General features: G+C 46.4%; 1 protein-coding gene across 1 annotated transcript in view; it reads left to right on the top strand.

Moving 5' to 3' along the window:
- The first annotated feature begins 1,638 nt into the window (after positions 1-1,638).
- ACSBG2 (acyl-CoA synthetase bubblegum family member 2) overlaps positions 1,639-21,275 on the top strand; it is a 32,681-nt gene continuing 13,044 nt past the window's right edge. The window contains 8 exon segments of the mRNA XM_081230729.1: positions 1,639-1,724; positions 3,274-3,503; positions 7,448-7,536; positions 8,391-8,511; positions 10,796-10,867; positions 10,869-10,883; positions 15,653-15,806; positions 20,535-20,710. Of these exon segments, the coding sequence (XP_081086855.1) occupies positions 1,670-1,724; positions 3,274-3,503; positions 7,448-7,536; positions 8,391-8,511; positions 10,796-10,867; positions 10,869-10,883; positions 15,653-15,806; positions 20,535-20,710 (912 nt within the window). The 5' untranslated portion in view covers positions 1,639-1,669.

Genomic DNA, 21,275 nt, shown 5'->3' with positions numbered 1-21,275 from the left:
CGCCTCCTTGCTGTGTCCTCATGTGGTAGAGAGAAAAAAAGAGAGCTGGTTTTCTCTTCTTAGAAGGACATCAATCCTATTGGATTAGGGCTCCACCCTTGTATTTAACCTTGACTACCTCCCTCAAGGCTCCATCTCCAAATACAATCACATTAGGGGGGTTGGGGCCTCAACATACAAATTTTGGGGAACACAATTCAGTCCATGAGAATAACTATTAATTCATGTTATGTAGATGTTTAGAAAAATGTTGTTTAATAGATTTAAGGATTAACACATTGAAAGTCAAACAAGCTTAAGGAGTGGTGCTTGTCCCTCATCATACACAAAAGGCTTCAAACAGTAGTGTCTGTCAGTTCCTGAGTGTGCAAGGACCCTGGGCAGCCAGGAATCTGCAGTCCTCTACCAATGGATTCATGGCCATGTGACCTTAAGCTTGATTACTAATACAACATCCTCTAAAGGGGCTGCATCAACTTTTACCACAGTATTTGAGAGCCCCTGTTATCCCACATCCTCAAGAATATAAGGTCTTTTTCAACCTTTTTGGTCTTACTTCATCCAACAGGTGAAAATTGCATTGTATTTTCTATTGCATTTCTCTCTGGACTGAGATGGAGCATGTTTTCCTGTTGTTAAAAGTCATTTAAAAATGTGTTTTCAGAGAATTGTCTATTCAAGCCTTTGTCCCATTTCTCATTGGGTTATTGATCTTTTTCTTATTGATTCTTTGGCGTTCTTTACATATTAAGGAAATCAGGTCTCTATTGATTAGATGTGTTGCCTATATATATTTTTTCAGTTTGTTGTTGATCTTTTGATTCTGTTCATGGTATTCTTTGCTATGTGAAAATTTTTTAACTTTTTATGTAACAAGATTTACTCTGTTTTTTCCTTTATGCCCTTTGGGTTTTCATGTTGTACTATCTTTTTGAAGAAATATTTATTTATTTATTTATTTATTTATGGCTGTGTTGGGTCTTCATTGCTGACCGCGGGCTTTCTCTAGTTGTGGTGAGTGGGGGCTACTCTTCGTTGTGGTGCGTGGGCTTCTCATTGCAGTGGCTTCTCTTGTGGCAGAGCACAGGCTCTAGGCACACAGGCTCAGTAGTTGTGGCTCACGGGCTCTAGAGTGCAGGCTTAGTAGTTATGGCACACAGGCTTAGTTTCTCCGCAGCCTGTGAGATCTTCCTGGACCAGGGCTTGAACCCGTGTCCCCTGCATTGGCAGGTGGATTCTTAACCACTGCGCCACCAGGGAAGTCCCTCATGTTGTACTATCTTTAAGGTAACCAACCAGAGCAGAACTCTCTTGTGAGAGTTGCTTTCCTTCAGGAGACCTCAAAATGTTTTCTCACCCAAAGGATCTCGTGTGGACTTGGCCCCTATATTCTAACTGTTTAAGCCACTCTTCTGGAAACTCAAAGACTGAACACCCTTTGGACTTTACAACTGCTCTATGATCTGGCATACAGGCCACTCTCCTCTCCTCCTAGGCCCAGGACAGGCATGACTAATCAACCCCAGGATTCTGGGAAGACATGACTAAGCAGACATGGGAGTTGGCTTCAGACCTGCAGCCCCTTTGCCAGGCCTGCTAAGTTCCCTGCTTTGTGCCTTGCAGCGCTGTGAAGAACGGTCTCTGCGGACCTGGAAGGGCTGAAACCCCAATGACTCGAGAAGAGAAGGTCAAGGACCTTAAAGCAGACATAGGCCAAGAACGAGGTATGCTGTGAGAGAGAGAAAGGTGCGCTGAGTCAGCCATGGTTTTTTATAAAGGGGTCCGGGTCAGGAGAGTCAGGCACAGTTCCTCCCTGCCCCAGGTGCTGGCCTTGGCGGAGATGCCCGAACCTGCGAGGCCAAGTCTCTATATGTGATGGGGAGCAGAGGCGGCACAGGCAAGTGGTTGACAGCGGGGCCCCGTGGTTCAGAGCAGAGCTCTGCTAGCCGAGTGACAATGGGTGAGTCATTTGCTCTTTCGAAGCCTTGTGTGTATTGTTGGTACTCGGGGCGGGGGTGGGGGCATTGATAATAGCACCTCCTTATTAGGATGGTGAGCCTGTGTGGGTAAAGCACATAAATATATAATATATATAATATTATATGTTACATATTACATATATTATATATAGTGCAGATTAACTGTATGTATATATATGTGGCAGATGTAATATGTAATTGTTTATATAGTACAGATGTAATAATATTTAGACTGAGAATATAATTATATAGTACAGATGTAATTATATACATATATAATATAGATGTAATTATACATATGGTACAGATATAATTAGATACGGTGCAGATGTAATAATAATGCAATGCAGATATGTGTATATATATATCATTTGTAAATAATATGGAATTCTAGTTAATGATTCAAATACTAAAGGCTGATTCACACCAAATGATTAAAATGTTTTTAAAAAGAGTGAAATAATGCCATTTGCAGCTACACGGATGGACCTAGAGATTATCATACTAAGAGAAGTCAGAAAGAGAAAGACATATACCATATGATATCACTTGTATGTAGAATTTCAAATATGACACAAATGGACTGATCTACAAAACAGAAACAGACTCACAGACATAGAGAACAGGCTTGTGGTTACCAAGGGGAAGGGGGGTAGGGGAGGGAAGGATTGGGAGTTTGGGATAAGCAGATGCAGACTATTATATATAGAACAGATAAACAACAAGGTCCTACTGTGTAGCACAGGGAACTGTATTCAATATCCTGTGATAAACCACAATGGAAAAGAATATGAAAAAGAATACATATATGCATAACTGAGTCACTTTGCTGTACAGCAGAAATTAACACGTTGTAATAAATCAACTATACCTCAATAAAATTTTTTAAAATGATTCAAATGTTGAAGGGTGAAATGGATGGACAGCTGCAGCTTACTTTGAAATGTATCAAAAAGTAAGATGGAGGAATGGATGGATAAACAGAGGGATGGCTGGATGGAGATATGATAAAGCAAATACAGCAAAATGCTAGAAGTTGTAGAATTTGGTGGTGGGTAGAGGGCATTAGCTATACAATCCAATTTTTTGTATGCTTGAAAATTTTCATAATAAACTGTTGAGAGGGTAAGGAAGAAGTAAATGCAAGAGGAAGCTTGAGTAGACCAGCACTGACCATGTGACTTCACTCAAGGTGTGGGATTAATTCAGGTTCAAAAAGACAGCCCCCCCCCAACTCCTGAGTTATTAAATGAATAAAAATAGTCTGCCACCCAACCCTGGTGACTATTTGCAGTTACTCCTGGGCCATGGACCATTCACCAAGATGGAGAAGTCCTTATGAGGCTTTCAAAACACGGGCCAGGCCAGGAGACCCCCACGACCATCCCTGAATTTTTTCGGGAGTCAGTCAACCGATTTGGGACTTATCCAGCCCTCGCATCAAACAAGAATGGAAAGTGGGAAGTTCTGAATTACAACCAGTACTACGAGGCTTGTCGAAAAGCTGCAAGAGCCTTACTCAAGGTAAATGAGTCATTCATTCATTCCTTCATTCGTTCATCATGTATTAAATCATTCCTTTTATGTATACATACATATGGGACAAAATGCACAAGGCACCCCAAGATACAAGGTTAACTGGTGAAAAATTTCCTTCCAATCTTTGTCCCCTCTCTTATGGAGGTAGCTATCATTTGCAGTTTTTTCTATGCTCTTCTGTGGAATAAATTATGTGTACATGTTATATAATTCTATAGAAGTACACTTTTACACACATGGTAGCATATTATACTCAAGAGTCTACAATCTGCTTTTTTTTCTGTTAGCACAGTATATGTGTGTATTAGTTAGCTACTGCTGCATAACAAATTACCCCCAAACTTAGCGACTCAAAATGACAAGAGCGGGCTTCCCTGGTGGCGCAGTGGTTGAGAGTCTGCCTGCCGATGCAGGGGACATGGGTTCGTGCCCCGGTCCGGTAAGATCCCACATGCCATGGAGCGCTGGGCCCGTGAGCCATGGCCACTGAGCCTGTGCGTCCAGAATCTGTGCTCCGCAACGGGAGAGGCCACAACAGTGAGAGGCCTGCGTACTGCAAAGAAAAAAAAGATGACAGAGCTTCATTATCTCTTGGCTTCTGTGGGTCAGGAATCCAGGAGTGATTTAGTTGGATGTTTCTGGTTCAGGATCTCTCATGAGGCTATAGTCAAGCTGTCAGCCTGGGCTGCATCATTTGTACATGGCTGGCTCTTGGCAGGAGGCCTCCGTTCCTTGCTCCATGGCCTTCTCTGTAGGGTTGTTTGAGTGTCCTCACAATATGGCAGCCAGCTCCCCCCAGAATGAGTGATCCAAAAGAGAGAAGGAACCAGACGGGAACCGTGATGCCTTTTATAACCTGATCTCAGCAATGACACACTATCACTTCTTTCACAAGGTTAAGCAGAGCTTGATATAATATGGTAAGGGATTGTGTACAACAAAAATACCAGGATGGGCTTCCCTGGTGGCGCAGTGGTTGAGAGTCCGCCTGCCGATGCAGGGGACGCGGGTTCGTGCCCCGGTCTGGGAAGATCCCACATGCTGCGGAGCAGCTGGGCCCGTGAGCCATGGCCGCTGAGCCTGCGCATCCGGAGCCTGTGCTCCGCAACGGGAGAGGCCACAACAGTGAGAGGCCCGCGTACCGCAAAAAAAAAAAAAAAAAAAAAAAGAAAAAAAAAAAAATACCAGGAGATGGAACTCGTCTTGGAGGCTGGTTGCTGCATTCTGAGATCCTTCCATATTGATTTATTTTGTAAAGTCCATATTCTTTTCAACAACTGCAAATACGTATGTAACAGTATTGACTTAATCAGCCCCCTATGGGTGGGCATTTAAGTTGCTTCCAGCCTTTGCTACGCGATACGTAGTGCCATATTGAACCTTCTTTGTACAATGAATTCCTACAAAGACAATGCCCTTTAAGTCCACTCACAATGTATGAGAGAATCTGTTTACCTATGTTACTGTCAACATCATATTATCAAAACTGTTCATCTGCGCCTATCTGATAGGCATGTTAGGCAGAATTCTAAGGTGACTCCACTGAGATTCCCAACCTCTGGTGTACTTGTGCTGTATAATCTTCCTGTGACTGTGGGCTATGATGGGATTTCCCTCCTGAGATGGCAAAGGTGAAGGGATTTCACAGATGTCATTAAGGTCTCTAATCTGTTGACTTTGAGTTCATGAGAAAGGGCAGGTGCTCTGGGTGGGCCTGACTTAATTGGGTGAACCATTAAGAGAGATTCTCCTGCCGTCTTGGAAGTAAATTGCCATGCTTGGAGAGGGCCATGTAGCAGGGGATGGCATACAGACTCTAGGAGTTGTGAGCGGTCCTCAGCTGGCAGGTAGCAAGAGAAGAGGATCTCAATCATTCAACCACAAGGAAATGAATTCTGCAAACAACCTCCAAGTGCGGGGCCCCCAAGCTTCGGAGGAGGTCATGGTCCCCACCGATACCTTGACTGCAGCTTTGGGAGATCCTAGGCAGAGAACCCAGCTGTGCAGCCCCCCAGACTCCTGACCTGTGGAAACTGGGATAATAAGTGTGTGCTCTTTTAAGCTGCTACATTTGTGATGATGGGTTATGCAGCCATAGATGATGAATGTAACAGACATCTCGTACTGTAAAAGGGCATCTCCTGATGGTTCTGACTTACAGGAAATCCGATCACATTTTGACCTAGACCCAAGCTCCTCTCTCCCCTCCTCTGATGCCCATGTGTCTTCATCTAGAGACTGTGAGAGGTCGGAATTAGGAACCACCTGCTTGGGCTGGATTTCTTCTTGGCTGCCCTTACCCCCACGCCATAGTGCTGTGGCTAGTTCACCCTTCCTGAAAGATGGTCCTCTTTCCCTATGCCCTTAGTTCTGGAGTTCAAGGACTCCTGCTCTCCTAAATCTCAGGGATCCAATCAGAAAGAAGTCAGTTTATCTACACATTGATAGAGACACTGTCCACAGTGAAGACAGCCTTTCTGCCACTAAGCATAAACATGTTGCATCACGTTCTGAAGCATCAGCAGGCAGATGCCTTCCAAATGCTTAGGTTTTCCCCGGGGACAGAGGGTCATTGCCAGCCTTGCCCAGGTGACTAAAACAGCCAACAAAATTGGAGTTTCCAGGACAAAAGGGGGGTGAGCACCAAGCATGATCACTTTCATGTCCAGGTCTCCTGATTCATCCTCAACCACGTTCAGATCAAGGCTATGCCTTCAAAAGTGCAACTTATTACCACCTTAGGGTATCACTCTTTGAGTACTGTTATGATTAAAAATAAAAATGAATTCATTAGGATGGCTAATTAAGAAAAAAAAAACCCAGACAATAACAAGTGTTGGTGGGGATGCGGAGAAATTGGAGCCGTCCGTCACTGTCAGTGGGAAGGTAAAATGGTGCAGCCACACTGGAAGACAGTCTGGCGGTTCCTCACAAAATTAAACTTAGAATCACCATATATGATCCTGCAATTCCACTTCTGGGTACAGACCCAAAAGAATTGAAAGCAGGGACTTACACAGATATTTGGACACCCATGTTCATAGCAGCATTGCTCACAACAGCCAAAAGATGGAAGCGACCCAAGTGCCCATCAGTGGATGAATAACCAAAATGTGATCCGTCCATACAATGGAACATTAACCTTAAAATGGAGTGAAATGCTGACACCTGTCACAACATGGATGAACTAGGGGACATTACACTAAGTAAAAGAAGCCAGACACAAAAGGACAAATATATGATTCCACTTATAAAAGGTCCCTAGATGAGTCAAATCCATAGGGACAGAAAGTAGATGGTAAAGGCCAGGGGCTGGGGGAGGGGGCGGGGAGTCAGTGTTTAATGGGGACAGAGTTTCAGTTTGGGAGGATGAGAAAGTTCTGGAGATGATGGTGGGGATGGTTGCACAACAGTGTGCATGTGCTTAATGCCACTGAGCTGTGCACTTAAAGTTGGTTAATGGTTAAAAAATAAAATACATAGGGGACTTCCCTGGTGGCACAGTGGTTTAAGACTCCGCGCTCCCAATGCGGGGGGTCCGGGTTCAATACCTGGTCAGGGAACTAGATCCCACATGTATGCCACAACTAGAGTTTGCATGCCACAACTGAGGAGCCAGCGAGCCACAACTAAGGAGCCTGCCTGCCACAACTAAGACCTGGTGCAACCAAATAAAAACAAATATAGAAAAAAATGCATAAAAATTAGAATAAATAAAGGGGGTGTTACGGAGAGGGAGGTAAACCAGCCTCCCAAGAGTCACACAAAAAAATCACACTCCGGATTTTCATCTCAACACAGGCTGTCCCCCTTGTGACTCTGTGGGCTCTGGCGTCTGCTTTCACCTGCCAGTGAGCAGATCCCATCCGGAAGCAAACCACCTTTGTTGCTTCTGTTTTCTGTTTGTCTGTCTGGTTTTGCCTCCCCAGCTGGGCTTGGAGCCTTTCCACTCAGTCGGCATCCTTGGGTTTAACTCTGTCGAGTGGTTCCTTGCAGCTCTTGGCGCCATCTTCGCAGGGTAAGACCCTGGGCCCGGGTCCCTGTGGATGTTGGGCGGTGCTGCTCCGGGACTGGCAGCCCCAGGCTGGTTCCCACGGAGATGTGAGCGGGGGTTGCAGAAGCAGCCACAGGCGAGCCAGTGAGATAGACACACACACCCGTCCAACAGGGGACTAGTATCTCAAATACACAAGGGACTTCTACAACTCAGGAATAAAAACACAAAAAGAGGGACTTCCCTGGAAGTCCAGTGGTTAAGGCTCCGTGCTTCCACTGCAGGGAGCATGGGTTTGATCCCTGTTCGGGGAACTAAGATCCCACATGCTGCTCAGTACAGCCAAAAAAAAAAAAAAATTTTTTTTTAAATGGGCAAGAGACTTGTACAGAAACATCACTAAGGGAAGTAGCCAACAGGCACTTGGAAAGATCCTTGATGTCATCAGCCAGCAGGGAGATACAAAGGGAACCCACAGCAGAATGGTTCAAAGCAAGAACGAAAGGTTGCGAATGAAGGGAACGGGTGGAAGGGTGGGGGTGTCCAACCCCCACCTCTTATTTGCCATGGGACCCTGAACAAGTGACTTCCCTGCCCTGAGCCTCAGTTTCCTCATCTGTAAAATGGGGTACTGTGAGGGTTCCATGTCATAATGACATCCCGGGAGCCCATCCTCTCATCATCACTGTCATTTTTGTCCTTTTCATCACTGTCCAGCTGTGGAGGGAGGGAAGCTGGTGCTGAGGCTGCAAACTCAGACCTTACCTGCAGACCCTTCCCCTCCCCCGCAGATGCTTCCCCTCCCCCCACCTTCCAGACCGCTCGTTCTTGACTTAAGGTATGTGGGGTATACTCGTGCATGTGTTTTCTTTTCCCAGGGGCTTCTGTGTTGGTATTTATGCCACCAACTCTGCGGAAGCCTGTCAATATGTCATTGCTCACACCAAAGTGAACATCCTGCTGGTGGAAAATGACCTACAGCTGCAGAAAATCCTTTCGGTAAACCCCTCCGCCCCCCATTGCTGCCTGCCAGTCACTGGGGGAAGGAGGGTGTGTGTGTGTGTGTGTGTGGAGTGAGTGTGTGTGGAGTGGATGAGTTTAATTTCCAATGCATATTCATTTCCTACTCAGCCTCTGTTTTTAAAAATGTGTTTGTGTGTTATTTTATATACAGTTCACTGTTTATCAGTTTTCTTTTAGAAACAGTTATTTTCAACCTTGTCATCCTTGCTATGTTCACCTCTTATAATTGTCCTCCTTCTTGAAATTCTTTTGTCTTTCTTTTCTGTTTCTTTCATAAGTCCGACCACTTCCTGTTTCACTACTTTCTGATGTCTGGCTCTCCCCTCAGGGCTTGTATGTTTGCTTTGTGTTCTTCCTTCCCAGCTGCGTTTACCCCATTACATCCTAGGTTTTATGTTGGAAGGTTAGGGGGCAATTTCCTTTGCTTTGCAGTGACTTTTTGCGCACAGTGAAATCTGACCCTCTCTTATTCCTTTTTTTTTTCCCCTTGTGTTATCTTTGTAATGTTGCAAGAAACATTTCCGATGACTTGTGTTTGAATGAGCTGCAGTTGCCTGAACCAGCTTTTGGCAGAAGGATCCTGAGGGGAGAGGAGTCCTTGGGAGGGGTGAGCCTCGATGGCCAGATTCATGGCTCACCCCAACAGCCGCTGCACTGCGTAGCTTGTGGGATCTTAGTTCCCCGACCAGGGATCGAAGTCGGGACCCCAGCAGTGGAAGCGCAGAGTCCTAACCACTGGACCATCAAGGAATTCCTGTGACTGTTTCTTTAATACCATATTTCATCTTTTCTGAGTCACTTTTTAATATTTCTCGAGTTGAGATGTCTCGCCATGGATGGCATCCTCTGAACGCCGTGGGCCATGTGCTTCCCCACATTTTAACTTCTCTGAAATTAGGATAGATTTGCCAGCCTCAGTGGAATCCAGCCAGACTCAGTGAAACAGGATATTTTGTACCACCAGGCCTCCTTCGACGCCTAATTCCTGAGCTGGCTCAGTGAGGACAGACGTCTACTCTCTGAAACTGCTTTCTGAAGGCATGCTTCTTTGGTCCCTGGTACTCATGTCATGCCCTGTCTGTCCTGTTCACAGCAGAACACACTGCGGGGTGGGTGATGGGTGATGAGTGATGGGTGGGGCCCTTCTCCTTCTTGCCGTGAATACTGGCTTCCGATTTGGGTTTTTCCACCGTTAGAAGAGGTCATGTGCCCCATCCTTTCCCCTGCAGCCACCTCATTGCTATGGCTTCCTGTCCTTGTTCTGGTACATTCAACCTCACATGCATAAATTATTTCCATCTCTTAGTTTCATCAAAGATGCAGTTTGTGGGAGATTTCTTGTTCTGGTTGCTCTGCATGGAAGATTCAAAGCCAGGCTTCTGATACTCTCCTCCCAAACTGGACGTTCAGCTCCACCTGGAAATCTTTGATTCTGGGTGATGGTCACGGCTCATAACCCTCCAGTGCTTCCCTTCTTCCTTTAGAATAAACTGCAAACTCCTGCTGTCATCTCCAAGGCATGGCCTACCTGGCCCTTCCATCCCTTCCTGCATCCTCCCCCGGCCTTCTCCCTTCCATCCCCATTCCAGCTGGCCTGGACTTTTTATATCCCTCCAACATCCCAGCTACTGCCTGCTTCAGGCTTTTTGGATGTCTCTTTCTTCTCTCTCTGGAAAACTCTTGTCCAGCTGTTACAAGCACTTCTGTCATCTTTTCTCTCCAGGTCGTGCCAGAGGCTTGGTTATAATTATAAGGAGTGTACTGGATGTTGGAAGTGACTTCTTCACTGGATTGGCTAGAAATGTCATACAGGCACACTCCTTCCTTTGCACGAACAGGGGGGCAAGAATCCCACAGGCCTGGTTACCTGAACCTTACAGGTCTAGGTTTAGGTAGAGAGTTCTGAACCCACCCAGTTCCAGCCACCTTCATGGAGGACTTCTGTAGCCCTACTCCAACCAGGTTAGCTGGATCTTGGCTGTGAAGCATAAGGTGCCAGGAGACGAAGAGCCGGGAGGGCCTCCTTCGACTCACCCACCAAAGCCACAGCTCTGCACAGCAGAATTCAGGAGGCTGTTGCCCTCAACCCTCTGTGATGATTGCAGTCTACGGATACCGACCTGTCAGTCAAGACAAAGAGCAAAAGTTCTACTGCGTGGCCAGGGGGAGGGAAAGAGGCTGAGGTCCCTGAGGGAGAGAGCTTAGGATGCGCTCCTCCAGGGCCCCGGTACCATGAGGTCCACACACAACTTTTTTTCAGATTCCAAAGACCAAGATGGAGACCCTAAAAGCAATCGTTCAGTACAGGCTGCCAGCGAAGGAGAGCAAAATGTAACAACCTGTACTCTGTAAGTGTGACAGGGGGCACTGAGCAAAGGGGAGGGCACAGCCTTGAAAGGGAAGGAGGGCACTCCCAAAGGAAGTGGGTGGTAAGTGGGTGGTGAGTGAGGGAGAGGAAGGGGCCTCACAAGGGAAGGGGGTGAGGCTTCTGAGAGAATTTTTTTCTGGCATGAAGGTTCTGATTTACCAGAAGGTGTCTGTTCTGGTTATTTATTGCTGTGTAACAAATCACCCCCAAAATTGGTGGCATAAGACAATACCAATCATTTTATTATTAGTTTCTTTTCAGACCATTAGGGTAACTGAAAAAATACTGCATCATTGAAAATTAGATGTGTTGGAACTCACAACATTAAGTTTAAATATTTAATTTGTATTCAAACCAGAACTTATTATAAATTTACTTTCCTGGTTTTCATAGATGCAAAGTCATCAACATTTTTATTAAAACCATTAGCCAGTTTTAATATACACAAATAGGAATATAGGGGTGCACATTTCTGCAACGGCTCGGACCAACAGCACTGCTGGAGCCTTTTAAAAATTTTTGATGATTCATTCATCATGAATTTGCTCTGCTTTGATAGTGACTTTTAAATTATTGCATTAAAGTACTATTTATCTTGATTACAAGCTTTTTTTTTTTTTTTCTCGCATCCGCTAAAATTTTGCACTCAAGGAGAAGCCCCTGGTCCTCACTCTGGTCCCAACCCTGCAGCTGGGGCTCCTCCAGCACATTTCTCTGTCTCTCTGTGGTGTCTCCATGTGCTGTCTCCAGCATGATGACTTCAGGACCTCTGGACTTATTGGTGGCTCAGATCTCCAGAGAGAATGTTTTGAGGGAGAGAAATATCCAGGTGGAAGCTGTCCTGCCTTTAACGACCTATTCTTGGAAGTAACACACTGCCCAGCAAGGCCAAGCTGCATGAGGGCCCAGACTTCAGCTCTTACTGAGGGAAGGGCGGGGCCCCTGAAGAGTGGGTGACACTGTAAATGTTGTCGCAGTCATTTTTTTGCAAATTCACTGTGCCTCAGGGTCTTCTAGAGGCAGAAAATGCTTGGGTGCAAGCAACAGAAATCCACTTAAGCCAAAGGAGGGGGTTTGGGTTTTGTTTTTGTTTGTTTTGTTTTTTAATTAATTAATTAATTAATTAATTAATTAATTAATTTTTGGCTGTGTTGGGTCTTCGTTTCTGTGCGAGGGCTCTCTCCCAGTTGCGGCGAGCGGGGGCCACTCTTCATCGCGGTGCGCGGGCCTCTCACTGTCGTGGACTCTCTTGTTGTGGAGCACAGGCTCCAGACGCGCAGGCTCAGTAGTTGTGGCGCACTGGCCCAGTTGCTCCGCGGCATGTGGGATCTTCCCAGACCGAGGCTTGAACCTGTGTCCCCTGCATTGGCAGGCAGATTCTCAACCACTGCGCCATCAGGGAAGCCCTGGGTTTTGTTTTTAAGGATACAATGAGTTAACTCCAGAAGTCAGGGCAGGAGGGCCGTGAGGGGCCAGGACGAGCTGCTGTTAGGCCAGCAAACCCATGATCCAAATCAGACATCCTAAAATGTCATGGAGTTTATTTGGTTTGCCCTCCACGCAAACGAGAGGAAAGATGTCAATGATCCTTTCTGGCCAAAACACTCACCAGCTCGTGCACCTTTCAGAAAACATTTAAATATTAAGACCAGGATAATGACTAATTAAGTAAGACAGCCGATCAGAATTACAGACCTTTCAGAGGTTAAAAATGACCAACACAGAAACAATATCTTAAGCCTGGATAAGTTAAATAAACTCATTTGTTAGAAACAGTATTTATAGCCGGGTTTCTCAGCCTTGTTGGACATTTGGGTTGGATAATTTTTCATCATGGGGGCCGTCCCGTGCATTGTAAGATGTTGAGCGACATCCCTGGCCTCCACCTACTAGATGCCAATAGCACCCTCCCAGTTGAAACAATCAAAAATATCCTCAGACATTGCCTAAGTCCCCTAGGGGGCAAAATCACCCCTGGTTGAGGACAATGATTTATAGGGAAGAGTTCTGTGACATACAGTATCTACTTCTCTGCAAGGGTGACTAGGACCTACCGTTTTTAGATTCAGTTTAGGAATACATTCATTAGAACTGAGAGAAAAAGAAAGCGCCTGGGAAATTAGAAGGTGAAATTCGGGGGCAGGGGGATGGCAGAATAAGACAATTAACTGGGTAGGTTACGATGCCTGGGATTGGACTCAGGACCAATTCCAGATTACTGAGAGAGAGGACTGGATTGGACAGGACTGGGTCTGGTGTCTACCTAATCCAATCATTTGTGGCCATGGGAGAATGAGGTTTTCACCAGCGATTAGGGGAGCATCCTTTGGCGGGGAGGGCTTGAGGCATCTCTCAGAGAAAGGACAGGGTCCTGCAAAAGGCTTTTGTGTGCTGCTCCTCTCACCATCAACCTACCCTGTTAGAGATGGTCTGGGTAAAGGTTCTTCCCTTTCAGATGGGGCCAGCATTGCCCTGGCAGGCTATAGGCAATACTAGCCATTTCTGGAGGATGTGGAGTGCCCTCTGTCTTGCAGATAGGACACTGCCCTCATCCAGAGCCTCACCAGGGGCTCAGAGGTAGAATTTTTGCAGGTCCCAGGTGAAATTTGGTTCACACAGCCCAACAGCTCCTTCTGAGGCACCAAATTCTAAGCTAATTAACAGCACAGGCTCTGGAGTCAGACAGTCTTGGGTCAGAATGATAGTTCCTCTGTCTACCTGCTGTGTGACCCTGGGCAGGTAACTTACCACCTCTGAGCCTCAGCTCCTTCATTTGCCATAGGGAGATGATGTATCTCTTATCAGTAAGGATGTCTTTGGTTGCAAGTGACAAAAGCCTAACACCTAACGGCTTAAGCTTAAAGGACCATTTATTGGCTCATATCCACAACCTAGGGTGTGGATTTCAGGCATGGCTGGAACCAGGGGCTCAAATAACGTGACCGAGACTCCATTTTGCTCTCTTCATATCTTGGCTCCATGCCAGCCTTGATTCCCCCTAGTCCTGAGATGGTCCAGCAGCTCCTATGGCTACATCTTATTCACGTTCAGATGACTCATTCATGTCCCAGCACTTCCAGCAAAAGCCCTGACCTTCACTGTGATTGGACCACCTGAGGTCACATGCCCAGACCCAGTCTAACCACTGTGGCCCAGGCAGATGGGACCTTCTAGCTTAAACCAATCACAGTGGCCCTCAGCCACATCAATCTGGTAACTAATAAGTTTGAGGTGCTGAGTGGCATCTGGGAAGGCAGAGCACAAATAATATTGAACTCTGCTGTTCTGAGCATTTTTTTTTTTTTTTTTTTTTTTTCTTTTTGCGGTATGCGGGCCTCTCACTGTTGTGGCCTCTCCCGTTGCGGAGCACAGGCTCCGGATGCGCAGGCCCAGTGGCCATGGCTCACGGGCCCAGCCGCTCCGCGGCATATGGGATCCTCCCAGACCGGGGCACGAACCCGTATCCCCTGCATCGGCAGGCGGACTCTCAACCACTGCGCCACCAGGGAGGCCCTGTTCTGAGCATTTTACATATATTAACCCATTTACTGCTTAAAACCACCCAAGGAGTTGGGTCTTGATGTCATTCCCATTTTACCTATGAGGAAACCAAGGCACCGGTGCTTGAGTAGCCTGCCTGGGAAGTGGAGGAGAAGAAGCAAACATCTTAGGGCTTTTGTAAGAGGTGCCTTTGCTCCTGCTGGGAATCATGCTTGGGGAGAAGCTGGTGGGGCAAGATCCAACTGGGGAAGGGAACTCCTAGGTGCTGAGGACCCCACTCACACACCCTAAGTCCTCACCCTCCACTTCTTTTGTTTTTTGGAGTATAGTTGCTTTACAATGTTGTGTTCGTTTCTGCTGTACAGTGAAGTGTATCAGCTATACGTATACATATATCCCCTCTTCCCTGGATTTCCTTCCCATTTAGGTCACCACAGAGCACTGAGTAGAGTTCCCTGTGCTATTCAGCAGGTTCTCATTAGTTATCTATTTTATACATAGTAGTGTATATATGTCAATCCCAATCTCCCAGTTCATCCCACCCTTCCATTTCCTCCCTTGGTGTCCATACGTTTGTTCTCTACACTGTCTCTATTTTGGCTTTGCAAATAGGTTCATCTGCATCATTTTTCAAGATTTCACATGTATGTGTTAATATATGATTTGTTTTTCTGACTTACTTCACTCTGTATGACAGTCTCTAGGGCCATTCACAACTCTACAAATGACCCAATTTTGTTCCTTTTTATGGCTGAGTAATATTCCATTGTATATATGTACCGCATCTTCTTTATCTATTCCTCTGTTGGTGAACATTTAGGTTGCTTCCATGTCCTGGCTATTGTAAATAGTGCTGCAATGAACATTGGGGTGCATGTGTCTTTTTGAATTATGGTTTTCTCAGGGTATATGCCTCGTATTGGGATTGCTGGGTCATATGATAGTTCTATTTTTAGTTTTTTAAAGAACCTCCATACTATTCTGCATAGTGGCTGTATCAATTTACATTCCCACCAACAGTGCAAGAGGGTTCCCTTTTCTCCACACCCTCTCCAGCATTTATTGTTTGTAGACTTTTTGATGATGGCCATTCTGACAGGTGTGAGATGATACCTCATTGTAGTTTTGATTTGCATTTCTCTAATAATTAATGATGTTGAGCATCTTTTCATGTGCCTCTTGGCCATCTTTTGTGCCTTCTTTGGAGAAATGTCTATTTAGGTCTTCGCTTGTCTTTTTTTCCCACAGTGGGATGATTTCATGGAGCTCGGCAATAGCATCCCCGAGTCCCAGCTGGACCAGATCATAAAGAGTCAGAAGGCCAATCAGTGTGCTGTGATCATCTATACTTCTGGGACCATAAGCTATCCCAAGGGGGTGATGCTTAGCCATGACAACGTAAGTGCTGTCTCTGCTGACAGGGATGAAATTTGCAGCATCCAGGGTCCCATCACTCCAGGGCAGTGGCCTTCAGGCTAGTTTTGTTCTTGACCCACAGGGGCACAGTGGCGTTTAGGGGCCCAGCACATGGCGGGGTCCTTGATCTGTGGGTCATAGAGGGTTATGCAAATGCTTCCAAGGTTGGAGGCAGCATAGTGCAGGGGTTGAGATCAGGGACTCTGGAGCAGACCTGGCTCTGTGATCTTGGGCAGGGCATGTGACATCTCCAAGCCTCAGTTTCCTCATCTGTGAAACGGGTGCAATGTAACAGTCCCTGCCTCATGGGTTGTTTGAGCTCAGAACCGTGTTTGATAAAATAAATACATGAAAGGGCAGTATACACATTGTGTTTCAGGGGTAAAGCAGAAGCTGTTTTAGTTACTTGAGGAAGGCCGTGTGCTTGGGGAAGACTTACGCATGTCTGGGTGGAGTCCAAATCTGATGGTTATTTAGGTCACTGTTAGGAAAGAATAAGGAGAATACATGCTAAAAGATCCTGTTTATGGGGGACATCCCTAGCAGGCCAGTGGTTAGGACACTGTGTTTCCACTGTTGAGGGCCTGGGTTCTACCCCTGGTCGGGGAACTAATATCCTGCAAGCCGCATGGTGCAGGCCCCAGAAAATGCAAACTTATCTACAGGGACCAAAAGCAGATCAGTGGCTGCCTGGGGAGGGCAAGAGGGAGGCATTACAAAGACGATGGAAATGTCCACCATCTCGATGGTGGTGATGGCTGGCTTCACGGGTACAGACATAGTCCATATGTGCCAAATTGTACACTTCAAATGCGGTTCCCTGTATGTCAATTACACCTCGATAAAGTTGTTGGTTTTTGGTGTTTTTTTCATAAATTTATTTATTTATTTATTTTTGACTGTGTTGGGTCTTTGTTGCTGCACGCAGGCTTTCTTTAGCTGCATCGAGCGGGGGCTACTCTTCATTGTGGTACATGGTTTCTCATTGCAGTGGCTTCTCTTGTTGCGTAGCAAGGGCTCTAGGCACACAGGCTTCAGTAGTTGTGGCACGCGGGCTCAGTAGCTGTGGCTCTTGGGCTCTAGAGTGCAGGTTCAGTAGTTGTGGCACACTGGCTTAGTTGCTCTGAAGCATGTGGGATCTTCCTGGACCAGGGCTCGAACCTGTGTCCCCTGCATTGGCAGGCGGATTCTTAACCACTGCGCCACCAGGGAAGCCCCAGTGTTTTTTTAAAGAACAAGAAAGACAGTGACGGTTCATTTCTGTTGCACACTTACTATGGGACCAGGGGCCGTCCCCAGAGTTTTAGACTTTGTAAATCCTCACAGCAATTCTATGATTCTATCCGTTCTATCAGGCGGATGCTGTTTCTACAGATGAGAAAACTGAAGCCCAAAGAGATTAAGCTGCTGGACCCAGGTCACACAGCAAGCAGCATGGCAGGGCCAGGAGCTGAAACCCAGGCAGGCAGGTGCCACAATCCACATCTTTAACTACACTGTAGGTCTATGGGGCTAAGGTGTAAAAATGTCCAAAGATGCGATCGTTACAAATATGTTAAAGCTGGTTGAAGAACAGTACACAGAGCACAACGTGATTTTGTTAAAAACTGAAAAACGGCAGCGAGTGATGTACATGTGTGTAGGTTTTAAAAGCAGGAAAGTGTCTGGCAGGACATACACCCAACACGCTCCACTCTGTGAGTCAGACAGACTGCTAGTTTTTTTTTTTTTTTGCGGTATGCGGGCCTCTCACTGCTGTGGCCTCTCCCATTGCAGAGCACAGGCTCCAGACGCGCAGGCTCAGCGGCCATGGCTCATGGGCCCAGCCGCTCCTTGGCATGTGGGATCTTCCCAGACCAGGGCACGAATCCGTGTCCCCTGCATTGGCAGGCGGACTCCCAACCACTGCGCCACCAGGGAAGCCCCAAGACTGCTAGTTTTAAAATGACGCGTTTCTACTTTATAAGGGCTTTCCCCACCAGCCCAGCTTAATAGCTGGCAGCACACACTGGCCTTTGTACTGGCTGTTCCCTCTACATGGAATACTATTTCCCAGAGACCCACATGACTTGCTCCTTCACCTCCTCCGGGTCCCTGCTCAAATGTCACCGCCTCTGTGAAGCCCTCCCTGACTTCCACGTTTAAAATAGCAAAGAAAAATAAACCATCCCATTAGCCCCCAAGCCCCATTTGGCTACTGTTTTTTCTTACACTGCCATATTATACAGTCATGTGTTTATCATGAACAACAGCTCCTTGAGGGCAGGGGCTATCTGTCTGGTTCACTGCTGTGTCTCCAGTACTTGGTGTACAGGAGGATTCAATCCATTTTGTGGACTGAATGAATGGAGTCTGATGAGGCCCCCACCCAACCCTGGCCAGCATCCATGCTCGCAGTGGCTTCATGTCTAGTGAGATCATGTCCTCACAGAGGGCAGACCAAAGTCGAGCCCCTGGAGCAAGTCTGCCTGGATCTGCATCCTGGCTCCCCGACTTGCTAACTATGTGACCTGAGAAGATTTCCTTAACTTCTCTGGGCTTCGGTTTGCCCATCTGTAAAATGGAGACAAGAATGGTTGCTACCTTTCAGAGTTGCTGTGAAGGTTAAATTATTCCCTATACTGTGTCAGTTAGCTACGGCCGTGTAACAAACCGTTCTAGAACTTAGCAACTTAAAACACCAAGAGTGTGCTATTTCTGGGTCTGGAATTTGGGAAGGGCTTGGCAAAGTGTCTTTTCTGCCCTACAGAGTGTCAGCTGGGGTCACTCAGCTGTATTCAGCTGGTGCCCAGGCTGGGCTGGCAGGTCCAAGCAGGGCTTCACTCACGTGTTTCATGGGGCTTGGGCTTCCTCACAGCATGGAGGCATCGAGGCAGTCGAACTTCTCAACGTGGTGCTGGCTCCCCCGAGGGCAAGCATGCCCTGATACAAAGGCAGAAGCTGCAGTCTATTAGGACTCAATGTCAGAAGTTTACACGGTGCTCCACTCTGTGGGTCAAAACCAGTCACTAGACCAGCCCTGTGAAGGGAAAGGAAAACAGACTCCAGCTCTGAATGGCAAGGGTGGCAGAGAATTTGCAGTTGTCTTTAACCTACCGCACAGACATAAAATGCTCAGAGCAAAGCCTGGCACATTGGGATTAAAAAAATAATCCCTGTCGGCTATTATTTTTTAAATCATAATCATCTTTACAGCAGGAAGTCAAAGCTAGTCCCATGTTCTCAACATATGTCAACAGCTCAAAGTTTCTCCCGTTTATAGGGTACTATGCCATGCTGAGATAAACACGCTAACCCCTAACAGAAACCCCACAAGGTAAGACGTATCATTAACCCCTTTCAGAGATTGGGAAACTGAGGCTCAGAGAGGGGAAATGACTTGCATAAGGTCAGAGAGCATAGAAAGGTCTGAGCCAGGATCTGAACCCAGCTGTGTCTAAACCACTGTAAATCACGGTCTACACACACCTAGCCCCTTTTCTCAACAAATGGGCACTGGGTTCCTTGGGTCACTGTGGGTGACAGTGCTTATGGGTACAGACAGAAAATCCCTCCATCCTGAGGCCCAGAGAAAGAAGAGGGACAAATCTTGAGGGCTTACTACAGGGCGAGTGCTTTGCATATTTCATTACACTTAAATGTAACTTCTCTTTCCTCATTCATTCATTCATTCAACAACAATTTACTGGGTACCTACTATGTGCTGGGAAAACAGCTTTGAGCAAAACAGACCCAATGGTGGCCCTCGGAAAGACAGCCAGGGAATGAACAAATAAAACCACTCAGATTGTGGCAAGCAGTACGTAGCAGATTAGAAAGATGCTGGAAACTTCAGTTCGGGTGATGTGAGACTGCTTCTGTAAGGAAGCGACATTTAACCAGAATATAACATCTTGAGGAGTCAGTTGTGGAGACAGCTAGAGGATGCCCATCCCAGGCAGCGGGAACAGCCCGTGCAAAGGCCCTGAGGCGGGACCTTGCCTGATGTGTTGGAGGAACAGTGCAGAGGCCCGTGTGGCTGCATGAACGAGACGACTGTTTGCCAGAGACTTATGACACCAGTAAAAAATACAGATTGCAAAATTACAGGTATGCTAAAACTTTCCATCAAGGTATGCACCGGAGAAAGAAAAACATTAACATACTAATTGTTGGCGTATTAATGCCACGGGATTATGGGTGGCCTTTTCGTTTGTTGGACAGTGTTGGTTTTATAGTTTTATGTTGGGCACGAGGAACCCCTGTGCCCCTTTTACAGATGAGCAAATACAGGTTGCAAAGGATTTTTAAGCAAATAGCCCAGGGTCACACAGCTAGTAAATGGTGGAGTCAGGATTTGATTCCGGGACACCTGCTGAATCCTTCAGATTTCTGACTATCCCCGATACACATTCTGACTCTAGGGTCTGTTGCTGGATCCTAGGGTGTCTGGTAATCCCCCAAAGCTTCCCGTTGAAGTTTTCTGCTCCTTCCATCCTCAGGCAAGTTAGTGAACCTCTCTGTGCTTCTGGTTCCCCATCTGTAAGGTGGGAGAATCGCAGTCATCAACCCCGGTGTGTGAAGATGAGGACTAAGTGACTCAATGCTTGTAAAGTACAAGAGCGGTGCCTAAGCAGGTGCTTTGTGTTTGTTAAATAATTGTACTTAAATGGCCCTCGGGCAAGGAGGTGGCGCGCTGAATCCTACTGGATTGTAAGCTCGACTTGTGTTCTAGATCACAAGACGGCGGGGTCGGTGGCAAGGGACTTCAGTCTGGCTTATGCTCCTGAGAAGCAGGAGGTGGTGGTCAGCTACCTTCCTCTCAGCCACATCGCAGCTCAGATGATGGATGTCTGGATACCCATGAAGGTCGGGGCTTTCATCTACTTTGCTCAACCAGATGCACTCGAGGTATTAAGGCTAAGGGCAGCCCGCAGGAGTGGATGGTTCCTCCAAGTCCCAGATCTGGGGGTTCCTTCTCCATCTCCATCTAATGCTCCAAGTTGGCAGCATTTGAAACAGTCAGCCACCTTCTTTCAGTTTTTATCTTTATCCAAGTCACGGTATCCATGGTTGTGCAGACTGTACACTGAACAACCTAAGACTAAGATGTGAATGGTATTGAAAGCAGAACGTGTGTGTATGTGTGCAGTTTTTTTAAAGTCAGTATTCCCAACTCCAAAATGCTCCCCAAACCAAATGCTTTTGGCAGTAAAATCTGACCTGAACTGATGTGAAGCTATTTGGAGTCTTCATTTTTATCCCACTTATTGGGAATATGTGTATTTGCAGAAATATTAATGTGAAGGATTTCAGCTGGCTTGCCAAGACACCACCGTGGGATTCATATAACAAATGAAATAAACACCATATTACCTTTCTGAAAGCCAGAGAATTCTAAATTCCAGAACACATCTGGCCCCAAGGGTTTGAGATAAGGGATTTTGGACCTCTTTTGAAAAACAGCAGTGTCCTA

Source organism: Mesoplodon bidens (assembly GCF_964165515.1).
Source record: "Mesoplodon bidens genome assembly, chromosome: 4".
NCBI classification, from domain to species: domain Eukaryota; kingdom Metazoa; phylum Chordata; class Mammalia; order Artiodactyla; family Ziphiidae; genus Mesoplodon; species Mesoplodon bidens.
This window is presented reverse-complemented; position numbering and strand designations above follow the sequence as displayed.